This window comes from Lynx canadensis, chromosome D4 (genome assembly GCF_007474595.2).
Source record: "Lynx canadensis isolate LIC74 chromosome D4, mLynCan4.pri.v2, whole genome shotgun sequence".
In the NCBI taxonomy this organism is placed as follows: domain Eukaryota; kingdom Metazoa; phylum Chordata; class Mammalia; order Carnivora; family Felidae; genus Lynx; species Lynx canadensis.
The window spans coordinates 72,894,490-72,913,488 of record NC_044315.2 but is presented as its reverse complement, the minus strand read 5'-3'; the positions used below and the strand labels follow the sequence as shown (position 1 = coordinate 72,913,488).

Here is an 18,999-nt window from a genome sequence, read left to right as displayed (position 1 = left end):
TTACATTCGCTATTGCTAGTCCTCACAACTCCATGCAGTAGGATCATTATTCCTCATCTCTCTCTCTCTCTCTCTCTCTCTCTCTCACACACACACACTTCATATGGAGAAGATGAGACCCAGAGTGGTTACGTAACTTGTCTAAGACACGCAGCTAGTAAGTGGCCAAAGCGGATATTCTTTCCACTGCAGCAATCCCCTTTCATTCCAGATCCTTGTGAAGGGCCAAGAACCTAAAGACTGGCACTCTCCTCTGAGAGCACCCTACTTGGCAAAATGATCCTCCCTTTGAGCAATCTCTTGCATAAAGGGCACAACAGAAGAACCACACAAGACCTTGTGTAGAAGGAGCTCGGGGTGAAGCAGGTCTTTGTGCTGAGTCATTTGGGAAGGAGTTCTGAGCAGGTAGGAGGAGAGAGGCATCCTTTGGTCAAGTTGGGGAGCGGAGTGGTAAAATTACTCCATGCTTCCTTCCTTGGTGACTCTGAGGTTGGAGTAGAAACTAGACTCAGACCCCACGTAAGGGAGCCCCAGGAGCCTCAAGGAGCTTGCTTTCAGTGAGAGACCCCAGGGCCCTCTGGGTCCTGCTCTCTCCCTAGACTGCAGGCCTCCTGACTCAGGGGCGCAGCTAGCCGCCAGGCCCAAAGGGCCCGGGAGAAGAGAACTGCCGCTTCTGTGAGCAGCGTGTGCACGTGAATGCCCTGTGGGCACCCCCACGGGGGCCTCTGCTCCCAAACCTGGCGCCGCATCTCGCACAGTGGGGCAAGGACCCGCAGGGGTGGCTGCTGCTGGATTTCGGGCAGGCCCTTGCCCCAGGCTCTCTCTGGCTATTAGACGTGCTTCCTCACTGAGAGGGCTGGGTCTTGCCGGCACACTCATTACCTTCTCGTAGTATTGGATGTTCTTGTCGGCCATTCCCATGAGCAGCTGCCGGAAGTCCTGCCTCTTGTTGCTCTGCCACCGCTCCATGTCGGCTTTTAGATCAGCGTTGAAACACTCCATCCGATCCTGACATTTTTCAACATCTGCCGGCACCTGGAAGGGGAGTGCATTAAAGAGGTGCTCTGTACCTGTAACTTGGTGACTCATGCCTCGAGCTCCCTTGCCTGAGGCCAAATCACTACATTAAATGCCATAAACACACTCCCTCCTCGGCGGGGGGGGTGGTGAGGGGCATTTATTTGAAGGCAGAGCCTTGGGTTTTCAGGTCTAAGAAGGAATTCCGAAAAGTGCTATCCTGACCCAAGTCTTCGAACCCATCCAAGCACAGCAGAGACTCATGGGGGAAACACCCCACCCCCACCCGTTTATAAACAGGAAGAAACACTGCAATTCAGAGTCCAATATCTTTGGTTCCCCCTTTTTACCCATCCCTATATAAAAATGCGTGTAGATTTTGCAAATGTATGGCACTTATTGGGCATTGCCCTACTATTCTCCTCGGTCCTGTAATGAAACCAGAAAAGGTTTCCCCGTATCATAGGAGCTATTCCCTTACTTGTGACATTTGATAATGCCTACCCTCATTCATCACAGAATTAATTGTAGTAAGATTACTGGCCCACTGCTCCTCTGAACCTCACTTTACAAGTAATCTAGAGACCTGTCTCTGCTCCCCCAGATAGCAGATAATCAAAAATGATGAGTCAAAGTTAGGTTAATTCTGAGGAAATAGGAAAAAGATCACTTATGCATGTCGAAAGAATCTGAAACATGAAGAAAAATATAGCAGGCAATTTCAACTTTTATTTAAAGAAGTTTAGACTTTTGCTTTGCTCTGGTGAGTTCATCCATCCTACACAGTCGGAGGGCCTTGTGGCTACTCTGGTCCCCAAAGCACAAAGCTGGCTCCTCTCCTCACTCAAGAGCACCACAAGCCTCTGAGGGCTGCCAAGGGGCCAACATACCTAAAACTGGGTCAGACGCCCACCTGCCAGATGCTTCCGGGCAAAAAAATGAGGCCTTGTACATTCTAAGTGCTGAGTGCATTCTAAGTGCTGGGTGACCCCAAATGTCTCCAAGCTGTGGGGCGCCATGAGGGGTCAATCCCTACCAACCTGGGAAGTTTCATACTCAGGCCTTACAGGCAAGTAGAGGACCCAGAAAAACCAATAAAGGGAAGGCAAAGGCTGAGGAAGCCGGACACATTCAGGGCTTCCAGAAGGGCCGAGGGCCACACAGAACGTGTGGAGATGGCTGCAGACGCGGGAGCAAGGAACGTGAGCAGCCAGGGGCGGGGGTTTCAGGCTGGCCTGGCATGGGGTCTGAGCTTTGGTGAGGCAGAAGGAGTTGGGAAGAAAGAGACAGAGAGAGGCATCCCGGGAAACTTAAAAGTAAGGAACTTTTCTTTGAAGAGGGAGAAAAGCCTTTTCCAAAGCGCTGAGGTTCTGGAAGAAGAAAGAAAAAGGACTTGACTTTTTCTTCTGATGCCATGACTGAAGTCTCTCTGCCTTTTGCTGCTGCCTCACCTGTCACTTGTTGCCCACCTCGGTGGGGGGGAAGTGAAGACCAAGTGAGCCCCCGCTTTGCCTCTTCGGAGCGGAGGCTTCCCCAGGAACACAGTGAACCAGCCTCAGCGGAGGCCCCGTGAGCCAGCGTGTCCGGGCCTCACTCTCCAGCAGGCACAGTCCACCTCCCTTATTCCTCTCCTGGCTCCTGCGCATTTAAGCATCAAGGTGCAAGTTCCCTGGAGCAACTTCCTCTTTGCTTAACAAAACTGCTGTGGCCAGGAGGGAAAGCAAAGGTCTGAAAAGGGAACCTGGTCAGGACCCGCTGAGAAGAGGGAGGCCAGGGTCTCTGATACAAAGGAATTCTTTTCTAGGAAAGATTCCCAGGTCGGTTCTGAAGACGGGAATTCTGGTTGACCCACAAAAATTAAGAGTCAAGGGGCAGCTGGGTGACTCAGTCGGTTAAGCATCTGACTTTTGATTTCAGCTCAGGTCATGATCTCACAGTGCGTGGGTTTGGGTCCCCGTGTCAGACTGCACTGACAGTGTGGAGCCTGCTTGGGATTCTTTCTCTCTCTCTCTCTCTCTCTCTCTCTCTCTCTCTCTCTCTCTCTCTCCCTTTCTTTCTCTGTCCCTCCCCTGTTCACGCACACGCTCTCTCAAAATAAATAAATAAATATTTTTTAAAAGTTAAGAGTCAAAACCATGGCTCTGGATTTTATGATTACCTGAGCCTCAATTTGGGAAACATTTGGGACTCATCATTTTCACGACGTACTCTGTGCTTGGCACGGAGGAAGACCGAGGTACTTTGCTCTCGGTAGATGGCTCTCGTCTCAGGTTGCCTATAGTTGAGCTGGGAAGGCACTAAATGTGCCTGGACATCAGGGTGAGAGGTTACTGGTACCCTCTCTTCACCCAGCCCCGCGGTAAGCACGCTGAGGGGGACCTGGACAGCCAGTGCAGCTTGGATGAGGGATCAGGCCTTCTTGAAGAATCAATCCCGCTGAGGAGACAGTGGGAGGAGGGCACTCCAAAGTGACAGTATGTACAGGTGAGAGAGGGAGACAATGCCTGGGCCCACCTCAGGAATAGCTCACAGGCTACAGTGCCCACAAAAGCATAGAGAGAGAACGCCAGCCAGCAAGATGGCGGCAGGGGTGAGTGAGGGGGGGAGTGGTGCAGAGTAAAGAACAAGAAGGCTGGGTTCCTGAGGCCAGGTTTGGTCAGCTGCCCCCTTTTTTGGAAAATAGAAAAGCCTGTGCTTCCTCTAACTATACAAACAGTTCTAGAGCCAGACTTCCAGAATTTGAATACCACAGGTACCACTTCCTAGATGGGTGATGTTGGGCCTCTCCATGCCTCAGCTTCTGTTTCCGGATAATACCAACCACCTTATAGAGTTATTATGAGGTTGAACAAGATAATATGCATAGAATACTTGGTGCCCGGCATAGATTAAATGCCCCCCAAATATTTCTTAGTTCGGATCAGTATCGATACTGTAAATTGCTATTCTTACAAGATGTAAGTGCATGTGCCTAGCCCCTCCAGCAAGAATGAACATTATGAACTTTATTCCATGTCATACAAAAAGGTTTCTTTTTTGTCTTCCAAATATAAAACATTTTTAAATATATTCTTTTATACTTTACACCACTCTTCACCCATGCTACCTCACCCTGAGATTTCACCAGAGATCAGAGATGAGTCAACACCAAAATATACTGGCACGAGATCACCCCAGGTGCCCTGCAACCAGGGTGGCGGCTGTAACACAAGGGAGACGGCAGATCAGACTAACCTGGTGGAGACACAACTGACAGATGTGGCAACCCACTGCACGTGAGAAATAAAACACAGCTGTCAGATAGGAGCCTGAAGTTTATAGTCTGGGTGACTGGGGGGGGCGACAATGCATCGTGGGGCTCAGGATAAAGGACAGGTCCGTGGACCAGAAAAAGGAGGCAGCTACAGCCATGCGAAGGGTGAGCCTCCCCCTCCCCACCCAAGAGGGGGCTGAGACAACTCAACCATAGCAACCACCTGGTTTGAGTATGGACAAAGGACATAAATGGATATTTATCCAAGGAAGATCTACAAATGGCCAGCGAGCCTATTAAAAAAATCACTGCACATCCCTAATCATTAGGGAAATGCAAATCAAAACCACAGTGAGAACCACCTCAAATCCATTAAGACGGCTACTACAACAACAAAAAAATAAGTGTTGGCCAGGATGTAGGAAATTGGAACCCCTGCACTTGTGTAAAACTTTAGTACGGCACTTCCTCAAAAAAACAAAAATGGAGTCACCATATGATCCAGCAATTCAACTTCTTTTTTTTAAGATCTTATTTTTTTTTAATTTTCTATTTAAAACATATTTTTTAAGGTTTATTTTATTTTTGAGAGACAGAGACAGAGTGCAAGCAGGTGAAGGGCAGAGTGAGAGGGAGACACAGAATCTGAAGCAGGCCCCAGGTTCTGAGCTGTCAGCACAGAGCCCAACATGGGACTCAAGTTCATGAACCACAAGATCATGACGTGGGCCAAAGTTGGATGCTAAACTGAATGAGCCACCCAGTTGCCCCTATTCCTATTTTTTTAAGTTTATTGAGAGAGAGAGAAAGCAAGAGGGAGAGAGAGAGAGAGACAGACAGAAAGAGAGAGAGAATCCCAAGAAGGTTCCATGCTCAGCACAGAGCTGGACACGGGGCTCAATCCCACAACCGTGAGATCATGATCTGAGCTGAAATCAAGAGTTGGATGCTTAACGGACCGAGTCACCCAGGTAACCCTAAGATTTTATCTTTAAGTAATCTCTCCACCCAGGGGGGGGTTGGAAATCACAACCTCAAGATCAAGAGTCATGTGCTCTACTGACTGAGCCAGTCAGGCATCCCTGGCGATTCCATTTCTGGGTGAATACCAAAAGACTGAAAGCAGGATCTCACGGAGATGTCTGTCCTCCCATATCCACTGCGATATTCACAACAGATAAAGGTGAAAGCAACTCAAGTATCTGTCCACAGATGGATGAATAAACAAAAAGGGGTACAGACATACAGTGGAATATTCTTCAGCCTTAAAGAGGAAGAAAATTCTGACATGCCACAACATGGATGAACCTTGAGGACATTTTGCTGAGTGAAATAAGCCAGTTATGAAAACAAACAAATATTATATGATTCTACTTACAAGAGGTGATAGAGTAGTCAAACTCCTAGAGACAGAAAGCACGATGGTGCTTTCCAGGGGCTGGGAGGAGGGGGAAATGGGGACTAATTTAATGGGTACAGAATTTCAGTTCCTCAAGATAAAACAAGTACTCTGGAGACCCATTGCACAACGGTGTGGATTTACTTAACATGACTGAACCGTACACTTAAAAACAGTAAAGACGGTGATTTTGGTTATGTGTATCTTGCCATGATGCAAAAATTTTTTAATATATGGGGAAATCAAAGAGAGGGTTGGAGGGTCAAAGGGTGGAATTCATGGAGAAGCCTAAATCTGTAGGGTTAATAAGGGGATCAGCAAAGGATACTAAGAAAAATGAGCCCAGAAGCAGGAAGGAAGTCAGAGTGAGCAGAGCGATAGTAACACAAGGATGGAGAAGGAGGAGAGGGGAGGAGGAGGTGAAGGAAGGAGGAGGAGAGGGGAGGGTGGAAAAGAAGGGACCAAGAGGAACCAGGAGTTGGGATGAGCTGTCTGAAGCAACCAGCTACTGAAGGTGCCCAACTTAATGAAGAGGAAGGCGGCCGGCCCACACACTCAGGCTCCCGGTGTTCCCCCTTTTGTTTCTTTCTGGATGGTGTCCTTGTAACCATCGGTTCACTGACCAGGGACAACCAGCATTGCTCATCTGTGTTTTAATTTTTTGATTGAGGTGTCATCAGAGTTGTGCTATCTTGTGTCTGAAGGACGTGGCAATCGTGATACCCAATGCTGACGGCTGGCTGTCACTTATCACAAGACACCAACAACAGAAAAAAATCACCAGGTAAGACTCCAAAAGATAACACCTCTAAGTAGATAACAAGGCTGCATTTGTCACAGTGGCTCCGTTCTCTCTCGTGAGAATTTTCGTTACAGAATATGGGTTGTTGGAGCGATGGGAGAGGGGTAATGTGGGATGAGCTCAAGCATTTTTGTGGGTTTGGGAGCAGGGTGGGAAGGAAATTCACATGAATATGTTGGCGTCGAAAGGAGTCTTCCCTTCACGTTCACTCCTATTGTTCATGTTAGCCTATAAGCTTCCCGTCCAGTTTGAAATGCAATTCCTCAGCCCCTCTTTGTTTCTAGTAGCAGCTTTGCTGTCCTCCCTGGCTTCTAGGGAGGATCATATTCGAGGATTTCCACAAGTCTGCGGTCCTGACAAGTGCAGCAGAAGGCAGCCCAGTAAGTGCCTATCATTTCGCCGACATCAAAGCTAAAATGAGGTAAGTCGAGTCTACGCAATTCAAACGTCCACTTGCCTGAGAAGAAACCTCTTCAGAGTCTGCTGAGTTTTCTCAACCCTAACAACAAGCAAAACTTTAAGTTCTATGATACTAACATTTGCCCTCAGCTCTAGGCTCACCCCCGCACACGGACAAGCCACAGCCACAGGGCTTCCAGCCAGCAGCGGGGGGCCACAGGATCCCTCCCCTTCTTCCTAACGCAGCCACCCTGGTGTGAAATTCGCAGTGAGGGCCGAGGAGACCCGCAAGGCCACTTCTCTCTTCTGGGTTTTGGAAAGGTGATCAGTGATCACTGATCAGTGAGCCACTCCACGGCTTCACAAAAATCAACTTGCCCTCACTCTTTAGAGCCTCTTTTCAAGATTTCAACCTCTAAACAGGTAATTCCCTAGGCTTGCTACGTCCCTCAGATGTTGTTAACACACCCAGACCCCTGTGAAAACTGCCCGTCTTTGGGCAAGATACTCTCTTTCCTGCATCCCCATGACGGACCTATGAACAAGGCTGTTCCCGCCATAGTCACTGACAGAGTCCGCCAGGTCCTTGGGGCTAAGAATCGCCCTAACCCACTTCCTGACACTCTGGCTTTTCTCTCACCGGTGGTAGCTCTGGGAAGCGGAGCTCAAAACCACACAAAACAGGGTCACCTGGGTGGCTCAGTCCATTGAGTGTCTGACTCTTGATTTTGGCTCAGGTCATGATCTCACGGCTTGAGAGTTTGGGCCCCGCATCGGGCTCTGGGCTGGTAGCACAGAGCCTGCTTGGGATCCTTTCTCTCTCCCTCTCTCTATCTCTTCCCCTCCCCTCAGAATAAATAAATAAACTTTATAAACACACACACACACACACACACACGAAACAAAGCACGGCAAAACCTTCAGCTACTCACTTCCTAGGTACCTCTGATGGGCTGTCAGGGAGGACAGGCATTCGGGAGGGCTGGGAAGGCAGGGGAAACTTTAGAACGCAAGGAAACCATGCCTAAAACAGGGCAGTCAAAAAAAATTTTTTAAAGCAAAGTTAAAAACAAAAACCATAAGGGCAACAAACCAGAAAACGAGGTTCTCGGTCAGCACTCCTCCTAGAGATGAGCAGAGCTGGTATGGGAAGCAGAGGCTCCACCAATGGAGCGTCGGCTCCTACATCAGACACTGCTGCGCTGACCTTCACGTCTCCACAAGTCACACGTATGAAGCCCACAGGGCTAATGAGCAAACCAGTGCAAGCAGGGAGACGGAGCTGAGGAGCTGGGGAACTGAACCCAGGGTGATCGGAGTCCAAATTCTGTGCTCTTTCTACCAAACCCTTTTCCATTTGCAGAGGCCGCCAACGGAGCCCTCCTCCACCCACCAAAGTAGCTGCTGTCCCAGATCCAAACCTGGAGGCGCAATTTCTGCCGCTCCCACGGTGAGAGCACACTCATGGGCACCACCACCCCCGTGACGACAGTCCCTGTTTTGTTAATTACCACAATTGCTAAAAAAACGGCAAAATGAGCACTGGCATGGCTCAGTGTCTTGCCAGAAAGAGGGCAGACCAAGACTGCTCGCCCACAGTGTGGTGAGAGAATGGAGGCATGTTTAGGCCACCTACTTAGTCTCACCGGCTGGGAAGAAACCCTTCCCCCTCTTCTAAGAACTCCTGTGATCAAGAGAAGAGTCCTATAGGTGATGCTCTGGGAAGGTGAAAATAGCAATAGCAAGAAGATTTTGACACCCACTGGGAGAAGAGGAGGCACCCAGGCCGGCAAGAGGTGGAGAGCGTTAGAAAGGAGCCCCCGCAGCTTGTCTGGCTGGAACGTGGGAGCCAGAAATGGCCGCTCCCTGGGCTCCATCTGTTCCAAGGCGCTGTGACCTTTAGGCAGCCGGCAAGCCAGGACAAGGTCAGCATTTACTTTGGCGTATTATTCATAACCTTCGGCTCCTGTCTTTACAAAGGAACTGTCCCGTACGGAGCTCAACAGAGATTAAATGACAAACCAGCCTGCGAGAAAGCTTGTATTCAGTGGTGAGCAGCGATGAATGCTGTCAGAACATCTTCCAAAGACAGGGTCTTCGGCTTCCAAACTAGGCCAGTGACAGAATGTGCCAGCCCTCCCTCCCTAGCTAGGAAAAGTGACTTCTATATTTATATTGGAAAGCTAAATTGTTGAAATGAAATTTTGAAATCTATAAACACAGTATTTCCTGTCATTCCTTTAAATGAGACGGAGATATGGGCTCAGCAAATGGCACTGTGTTCCAGAATATCACAGGGATGGCTAGGAACTAGTCAAGGCAACGGGCAGCTGGAAGACGGAGGGTGGCTGTGCACACAGCTGCATTCCCATCATGGTCCCAACACACAGGACGGAAGCAGGCCAACAGCCTGTGGCAAGAGGAATGGAAGAGAGGTGCCTAGCATTCTGGCCAAGTCCCAGCTACACACACTGGGCCAGTGACAAGAGTCCCTCTCCGTATCATCTGGATTTCCATCAGATGTATGCAGACTTCACTCTCATGTAGGTCACCACGGGTGACACGGGCGGCCATGCCACAGGCATGTATTGTATGCCTGCTGCGCCCAGCACACTGGATAAAGACCTTGGGTATCAACAAAGCTGGGCAATTCATCAAGCTGCTTTGTGGCTCTTTCCTCACCCATGAAATCTGGGCCTCAGATGACTGTTGTGGTGATCGTGTGAAACAATTTACATATATATATATTTTAATACCATATGGGGGCACCTGCGCGGCTCAGTCAGTTAAGTGTCCAACTCTTGATTTCAGCTCAGGTCATGATCTCAGTTTGTGAGTTTGAGCCCTGCATCAGGCTCCACGCTGGCTGCACGGAGCCTGCTTGGGATTCTCTCTCTCTCTCTCTCTCTCTCTCTTCCCCTCTCTCTCTGCCCCTCCCCCACTCGCACACTCACTCATGCGCTCTTTCTCTCTCAAAATAAATAAAATAAACTAAAAAAAAAAACTGCTATATGGAGCCAGGGTGTGCCACTTCTGAGGTTTGGGTTTCCAATTTCCACAGCTGGTTCCTTTCTGGGTGTATCACAGTATGGCTACCACAGCAGCAAGAACCAAGGCAGAGGAAGAGAAACAGTTCTGATGTAAAACTACTTTCCAGAACCCTGGGCCCCTGTTATTTATTTTTTTAATAACATTCCCTACCCCATCCCCTTTTAGAAAACGACTATACCTTCCAATTGCAAACAAAAAGGAACACAGTAACATAATGGTAACTGGCAAGGTGCTAAGGTCAGGCTGCAGGATGTCATCCTGGCTCTCATACTTGCTAGCTGTGAGATCGTGGGCCTTGGTTTGCTCATCTCTCAAATGGGAATAATAACGGCTCCCAAACCACATGACTGTCGTATGGAGTAAGTGAGATAAGGTAAAGAGCTTAGCACGGTGTAAGCGCTCGCACATCGGCTATTACTACTCTTGTCTTTAATCCCGGCTGGGGGAAGGAAAAGGCAACACATGGCAAGGACTAGTACACCAGATGCATTTTTACAGTATGATCCTCTATCTAGACCCAGAGCCCGGTAGCTGGGGGTATCTTAAATAAGTTCAATCAGTGCTTCTTAAACTTTGTGGTAGAGAACCACTATTCGGTGGCTTTTTTCCCCAACACGACAGAGCTGTAGACCTACTATGCATAACTAGTGTGTAGTTTGCTCCACATGAGCTAGTTTGACAACACTCATGCTCAGTGTTCAACAAGTGTCAAATTGCTATAAAACTGCTGACTCTCAGCTTCTGCACCTTTCCTGTCATGGATTGGCGACAGCTTATGGATGAGTAAGCAAACCACACTTGTGAGAACACTGATCTAGACTGTTCTTCCCTTTCTCGTCAATCCCATTTTACAGACAGGAAATGCCCTTGAATGGCAATGCTGAAAGTCTTAAAAAAAAAAACAAACAACTCAGGAAACAGCAGAAAACAACCCCCCGTGCTTCCAGGAATTGCTGTTTCAAAGGGACACACGCACCCCCATGTTTATAGCAGCACTATCAACAATAGCCAAAGTATGGAAAGAGCCTAAATGACCATCGATGGATGCATGGATAAAGAAGACATGGTATATACATACAATGGAGTATTACTCGGCAATCAAAAAGAATGAAATCTTGCCATTTGCAGCTATGTGGATGGAACTAGAGGGTATTATGCTAAGTGAAATTAGTCAGTCAGAGAAAGACAAATATCATATGACTTCACTCATATGAGGACTTTAAGAGACAAAACAGATGAACATAAGGGAAGGGAAACAAAAATAATATAAAAACAGGGAGGGGGACAAAACAGAAGAGACTCATAAATATGGAGAACAAACTGAGGGTTACAGGAGGGGTTGTGAGGGGGGGGGGATGCGCTAAATGGGTAAGGGGCACTAAGGAATCTACTCCTGAAATCATTGTTCCACCATATGCTAACTAATTTGGATGTAAATTTAAAAAAACAAAATTAAAAAAAAAAAAAAGGAAAAGAAACTTCCAGAAATAAGACATCAAAGAGAACAAACAGGAAAAAATGACAGTGTGAACACAGCCCAGCTGGCACTGACCACCTTAGCTGTGTGGATCTGGGGACAAGGCTTCACTCAGCGCCAGCGAGGCGACTGCAGCCTTGTGGAGCCCAGCCCTCCCTCAGGGGCTCCCCTGACCTTGGGGCGGTCTTCCTTCCTCAGGGCCACAGCTTCTAGTTTGGCTTCGTACTCTGCTTGCACTTGGTCCCTCTTCTTCAGTACGCTCTGCGGGAGGAGAGAGGGGAAGAATGTTAACACAGAGTTCACAAAGGAGCCTCTAAGGCCCAGGCAGTTGATTCTCGACCCCTTTCCTCCCCCAAATCACGGCGCAGGAGGCCCAGCCGCGTGCTCCCGGGACAGTCTGGCTGTGGTGTGACACAGGCTTGTGACACGGACTCCGGAGGAAGTGGGGTGGAAGAGGGGCGGCCTGTTGTCAGAGATTTCCAGCACAGTAACAGCCTGATACTGAAAGCAACTGAAGCTCCGGGCAAGGACAAGTGGGGGACACTGCCCATCCTCAGCCACACTGATGAGAGGTCTCAGCTTCTCCGTGTGCAGAGAGGACTCAGCTGTGGAGCCTGGAGAGTGACAATCCAGGATGTTCTCTGAACCGTTCACGGAAAAGTCTATGTCAGGAGAGTTCTGGACTCTGATTCATTGAGTTGATCGCTGGTGGACTGATTCACTCATTGATCCAAGAGCCGCTCATCTGTCCACCCCTCTGGACCACGTATGCAAAGATCAAAGAGATACAGCCCCTACCTGAGGGGTTCCAGCTAGGGAAGAGGTGCATAGTACAGAGCTGCATCTATGTACAAGTCCAGAATCCCTAGAACCACATGGTGCGTCATCTAGAGTGAGTGATAAACGAGCTCAAATAGGGCCAGCCTAGACAGGACCAGGATGAGGCAAGCCAGGTGCCCACGATGCAAAATTTAAGGAGAAAAATCTGTCTCGGGCTCCTGTAAGTGCAAGGTCGGCACCTGAGCAGAGCATCTCCCTAAATCTGTGCCCTGGGCGTCTCCTTTGCCTCACCTGGTTCTGGCTCAGCTACTAAGACCACACTCGGTAGGACAGAAAAGGATGCAATCCACAGTCTAGAAAAACATCTGCTTCTCCAAGGGTTTCTTTTTCCTTCTTTGAGTGTAAGAAGCATGAACAGCAAATTAAGAGTGATTAAGAATCTTCTCGCCCACTACCTCAGAAGTCACAAAGCGCTACGAAGTTTCCAATCTCATGCTTTTCCCATAGGCACCCTCCAGCACAGTATGGAGTCAGGCCAGGAGGAGCCATTCCCTGGCTAGGCGGGGGGCACCTTGTGTCCCTGATAATGTGCTAAAGAGTGAGGAGCAGCTGGACAGCTGAGTGCGCTCTGGGGGGAAACCTTCTCATGCAATGTGCCAACACAGGCAAACTCAAGTCTTCCCCTGAAGTATCTCCTTTGAGAAGAATTCTACCTTGAGAAGAACATGAGGTAAAACTTACAAGAACTTATCTTTTGTTTGCCACTCATCTTTCTCCTGAGTGCTCTGAAGTTCCCTCCCCACACCCATCAAGCTTTGAGTAGGGATGTTTGCAGTGCTGTTCCACACAGCTCTCTCCTGATGCTGGAAACTGCCCATAATCCACACTTAATACAGGGGCCATTAGCCCCACCTGCTGATTGACCTCTTTAAACTGGCTGGTCTGAGCGAGGAACTGGATTTAAACTTGTGTTAGGTCACGATCTCGAGGTCCGTGAGTTCCAGCCCCGCGTCAGGCTCTGGGCTGATGGCTCAGAGCCTGGAGCCTGTTTCCGATTCTGTGTCTCCCTCTCTCTCTGCCCCTCCCCCGTTCATGCTTTGTCTCTCTCTGTCCCAAAAATAAATAAACGTTGAAAAAAAAAATAAATAAACTTGTGTTTAACTGATTTGAATTTAAACTTAAATAGCCACCTCTGGCTAGTGGCCGCCATATTGGACAGCACATAGATACATACAGTAAAAACACAAAAAAGTTAGGGGTCTTTTATGGATTTCATAGAACCCAGAAAATATTCTAAGTCTACTAGTCTGGTACCAGCAGTAATAAAAACTTGTAATCTCTACCCAAGAGAAAGAAACACACAGTGCTATCCATGGAGACACTTATGCGGTTCCCCAAGGCATGACGGGACAGCAGGGAGGGGCCAACTGGCCTCCTCATCACTGCCGTGGACTCCCCTCATGGCACACCTCATATCCGCCTGGAAAAAGCACATACCCAGGCTAGGAACGGGTTGAGCTGTTCCAGTGATATACTCTCTGTCAGTTGTGGCAAGAACCGCATAACCAAAGCTAGAAATGCTCTCAGAACAATGCCCTGGAATCCAGTCAGCACAGTGTGGGGCTTCCTGTCCCCCCCCCCCCCGTTCCGTTCCAAGATTCTCTGCTGAGGATGCCAAGACCCGAGAAGGGGAGGGATGGCAAGAGATGTCAGCCTCACACAGCCACACCAGACAAAATTTGTCTCCTCTCCCTCTCCTAAAGCAGGTGAGGGGATCCCCAGATTCAGCCACACTCCTTCCCCTAGTTAGCGTGGACCCTCCCTGGCTCCTCGGTCACCTGCTACCCCCAAATCACCTGAAGTGACCAGAATGCTGCCTTCTCATGCAGGCTGCTGGAGGATTTGCACATACATCCCCACCTCACTGGGCAGCAGAAAAGACTCACGATGACCCTGCAGAAGTAAAAGGGTATTATCCCCATTTTATAGATGGGAACACTAAGGTACAGCCGAGGGACCTGGCTGATGTCACACTGCTAGCAGCACAGTGGTGACTCACTCAGGCAGTTCCTGAGTGAGTTCCCACAGCGTGGGGTTTCCCAGTCTGACTGGGATCCCAACCACGCTACAGGTTGGGAAACATGTTCTGAATCCAGCTGAACTAAGACTACCATCCTCGTTGGAAGCATCTTTGCTCACGGTTGGTGATGACCTGAAAGGTGCAGCCTCGTACTCCAAACAGCACATGCTATGTTGATAAAACTGGTCAGACCACCCTGTGGTTAACGGGGCCTGAGCCTGAGACTGCAGGGGCCAAGAGGCCCAGTCAGCAGCTACAGAGAGGTCCCTCCATCCCTGAGTGACAAGCAAGAGATATTCACCGTCTGGGCGTCTCAGAGAACTCTGTAGGGGTCCCTGATTCTAGTGGGTACCATAAATCCAAAGGTGACGTGCATGGAGACACGTTGCTACTTTGTGTCTGTCTGCTCTTCTCCTACATAGCCGTCCTCATCCTGTTTCTGCCCTGCCTTTCTGTGTCTTCATTCGTGACCCAGGCCCTGGGGATACAGCAGAGAACAACACACACAAAACTCTTGCCTTCACGGAGCTCACATTCCAGAGAGGAGGCAGACATCACACAGTAAAGTATATTAATACAGAATGAATGAGGCAGTGCCGAGCGTTGAGGAGGAAAAAGAGAATAAGACAGCAGGACGTAAAGCGCCAAGGGTTTGGGGGATGACAGAACTGTCCACAAAGTAGCCAGGAAGGGCCTCGAGGAGGAAGCGGCTTTTAATCAGACGTGAAATAAATTTCTCTCATATGCTGCGGGTTTTTCTTAATGTAGAACCCTTCATCGTGATTTTGAAATGGTCCTAGTAATATGGTACTTCACTACCCTTCTTTTCAAATGTAGAGAAAAAAAATGACTCCATTTTTTAGCAAATAAATTGTAAGGAAAAACAGATGGGGAGGGATTTTTTAAATACTTAAGAAACATATCAAAATATGAATTTTATTTGGATCACGATTTGGAAAAACACCTACAAAAACAGTGCCTGAGACCCTGGGGAATGAACACTCCAGCTTCATAGGAGTTTATCGGTTTATCAGTTTACTGGCTATTTGAAGAAATCTTAAGAAAAAATTTTAGGTGTGATGATAATGTGGTTCTTTTTTTTAAAAGAACACTTGTATTTTAGAGATATGTACTAAATATTTTTGTATGAAGTGCTCTGATGTCCGGGATTTGCTTTAAAATAATCTAAGGGGTTCGAGTGCCTGGGTGGCTCAGTCAGTTGAGCATCCGAGTTGGGCTCAGGTCATGATCTCATGGTTCATGGGTTTGAGCCCCGTGTCGGTCTCTGTGCTGACAGCTCAGAGCCTTAAGCCTGCTTCTGATTCTGTGTCTCCCTCTCTCTCTCAAAAATAAATAAACATTAAAAAAAATAATCCAAAGGGGGGCACCTGGGTGGTTTAGTCAGTTAAGTGTCCAAGTCTTGGTTTCACCTCAGGTCATGATCTCATGGTTGGTGAGACTGAGCCCCGTGTCGGGCTCTGTGGTGTCAGAGCTTGCTTGGGATTCTCTCTCTCTCCCTCTCTCTCTGCCCCTCCCCTGCTTGTGTGTGCACATTCTCCCTCTCTCTCTCTCAAAATAAATAAAGAAAACTTAAAATAAAATAAAATAAAATAAAATAAAATAAAATAAAATAAAATAAAATAAAATAAAATAAAATAAAAAATAAAATAAAATGATATGAAATGAAATGAAATGAAATAAAATGAAATGAAATGAAATGAAAGTAAAATAATCCAAGGGGTGGAGAGCAGGTGGGCACAGAGCTAGAACAAGATGGGCCATGAGTGGGCAACTGCTCGAGCAAGCAGATGGGGATATGGGGGATTGTTACACTTCCACTCTGCTTTTAGATGTTTCAATTTTTCCATAATAAAAGAAAGTTAAACAATGGACATATAATACCAGTCATCCAAAATGCTAATAACAAGCTAATAATAAACCACTTAACTACAATGACAACAGTGTCTGGAAGTTAAATCAGACACATTCTGTGGTTTGGCGTTCAATCTCTGTACTGGATTTTTTCCAGGAAAATACCGCAATGGTCAGGATCAACTGGAAATCTCAACATTCCAGCTCCACCCCCAGAGCTCATGCTCAGTCCTCGGCCGGTGAGACTGTGGGCTCACAAACTTGTGGGAGGAGGAAGAGGTAGTGCAAAAACAGCTCCCAACGCAAAAGGTCAGCAGCTACCAAAAAGCCTCCTCACGTCCGGAAGGTTTTTGAAGCTTCAAATCTTTTCGTAAGAGGGACGTTAGGATGCAGGGTTGAGGAGGCAGATGAGAGCAGTGAGGACTGCTCAGCCACACGTAGGGAACTGCAGAGCAGAATGGTTCACACTGTGATATGCCAGGGGCTGGTGACCCAAAAGAACACCCCCCCCCCAAGGGGCATTCATGTAGAATAATGAGTGTTCAGTAGTAAGGAAAGATGATCAAATGGGAATAAAAATCAAATACCCAACACAGCTCTGTAGCTAGGTTTTGGGTGGCCCTCTAGGAGAGTATTTACCTGCAGGCAGGAACATGAGACCGAACTTGGTCCTGGTAACATAATTTCTGATTAAATGATTGAACTTAGGTGGTCCCTTTTGACATGCTCTTTTGACTCATTCTATTGGAAATGGACCACCTGTGAGTTAAATTTTCTAGGCCATGTGGGTAATACTGAAACCACAGATTTGCCCCTGGTTTTAAGAGATATTTGTTACAAAAGTTAAATTTTTTTAATTAAAAAAAAAAGGTATTTGTTACAGAAAATTTGGAATATAAAGAAAAACACAAAAGAAGGGGACCTCTCATCTTCTGGGCACAACTGGTAACACGGTATGTCTTCACTCTCTAGTTTGTTCTCTTGAACGACTTCTTTGATGCTTCCCATTTCTGTGTTTTCTCTTCCTGGCACTCTTGTTATTCAGATGGTAGATACTAAGGTCTCTGGTCCTCTCATTTTCAAATGTATTTTTTTGTCTCAAATCCTCCATCCATCTTTTTGTTTCACTTTACAGGCGACTTCCTTAACTTCTAATTTTTTTTTTTTCATTTCTATCATGGTTTTAATTTCCATGAGCTCTCTGCTCTCTAGATACTAAAAAATTCTTGTTTTATTGTTATGACATCTCTTTCTGAAGATATTAATGATTCTTTTTTCTTGGAAATGTTTTGCTCCCTCAATGATGTTTCACTCGGTAATACTTTTTTTTCTTTGTTTTTACTTGGTATTCATTTTAGAACCTTCTCTTAAATATTCAGTGACCTTGTCTGCCCACTCATCCAATAGGGAAACACTAAAAACCTAATTGAAAGCTCTCTGCATGTTGACGGCTTGTTGACAATTCTCTGCAGGGACCCTGCTGGGTCATTTCATTGAGGAACCTTCTCCAATACCAGTATCTTCAAGTTTCTTCTCTTGGTCTGTTTAGACTTTCTAGAAAAGGCTCTTCTAATCCTTGAAGGGAAGATATAAGGCTGAGAGCCAAGCACAGGAAGATGACTAAAGTGTCAACATTTGGTAATCTTTTACTTAACATCCTGATTTTAGGATTTTAGCCCCCATCCTCAACGGTGCCTGGGGCCCCTGTGTCCAGAGACCCTCTGTGTTACCCTCCAGAGAATATGCCTCCAGTTCTGGAAGAGTATAGAAGAGACAGTCACCCCTGTGTGCGGAAGGAGGTCAGAACTAGAAGCTCTAACTTCTTAAACAGATTCCTAATTTTTCTCTTTAGCTTTCTCTCCCCCAATCCCAGAGGTACTTACTTACTTAGCACTGCCAATTCTTGACCTTTTTTGAAGGATTCTATGATGTAAACCAGGTGGCTGCTTAGTTTTTTCCCTGCACAGTCAGCTTCAAAGACAGCTTTTTTGAGGCACTTGAGACCATTATCCCCTCTCAATTTGCTTTCCAGTCCCCATTGTACTGCTACTATTTCCTCCCCTGCTGCTTTTTATCTTTGCAGCCTTATACTTCAAACAAAACAAAAACACTCTAGTGTTATCTTGGTGAGGTCTCATGAAAAAGAAGTTTATATATTTAGTCTGCCATCCCTGGGAATCTCAGATTTTTAATTTTCACATATTTTTCTAACTTTTTGAAACATTTGAGATCATGTACATTTCTACATCTTGCTTCTTCATATTTTCAAGAAATCAGGCCCTCAATCTATAATTACTTTTGTTTAGGAAAAAGGACTTTCCCCCCCCCCAACTCAATTTGCCAGAAAATCTTCATCCTTGCTTTCTTTTTCTTTCTTTTCTTTTCTTTTCTTTTTTTATTCAAGTTAGTTAACACACAGTGTGGTCTTAGCTTGAGGAGCAGAACCCCATGATTCATCTCTTACATATGACACCCTTGCTCATCTTAAAAAGTGCCCTCCATAATGTCCATCACCCGTTTAACCCATCCCCACACCCAAAAGCACTACGAGTGACCAAACGTAAAGCCTCATCACTTGACTCATTAGCTCCACCTTGTGGCTTGTAAGGAAAAAGGTAGGCAGACCGCAAAAAAAATACCAATAACTGACATTTGAAAAAAGCTATCCTGGAACATTGTTCAAAGTATCTCCAACTCGAAGAAAAACTCTGTCTTTATTTATTTTTTTTTAATGTTTATTTATTTTTGAGACAGAGAGAGACACAGCATGAACGGGGGAGGGGCAGAGAGAGAGGGAGACACAGAATTGGAAGCAGGCTCCAGGCTCTGGGCCATCAGCCCAGAGCCCAATGCGGGGCTCGAACTCACG

At 47.0% G+C, this 18,999-nt stretch overlaps 1 protein-coding gene across 2 annotated transcripts in view; it reads right to left on the bottom strand.

The window, feature by feature from the left end:
* SNX30 (sorting nexin family member 30) overlaps positions 1–18,999 on the bottom strand; it is a 116,790-nt gene that overhangs the window by 6,816 nt on the left and 90,975 nt on the right. For both annotated transcript variants that reach the window (XM_030292693.1, XM_030292694.1), the window contains exons 7-8: positions 11,573–11,659; positions 883–1,035 (exon numbers count right to left, since the gene is read on the bottom strand). In XM_030292693.1, coding sequence (XP_030148553.1) covers positions 883–1,035; positions 11,573–11,659 — 240 coding nt within the window. The remainder of the gene's footprint in view (positions 1–882; positions 1,036–11,572; positions 11,660–18,999) is intronic.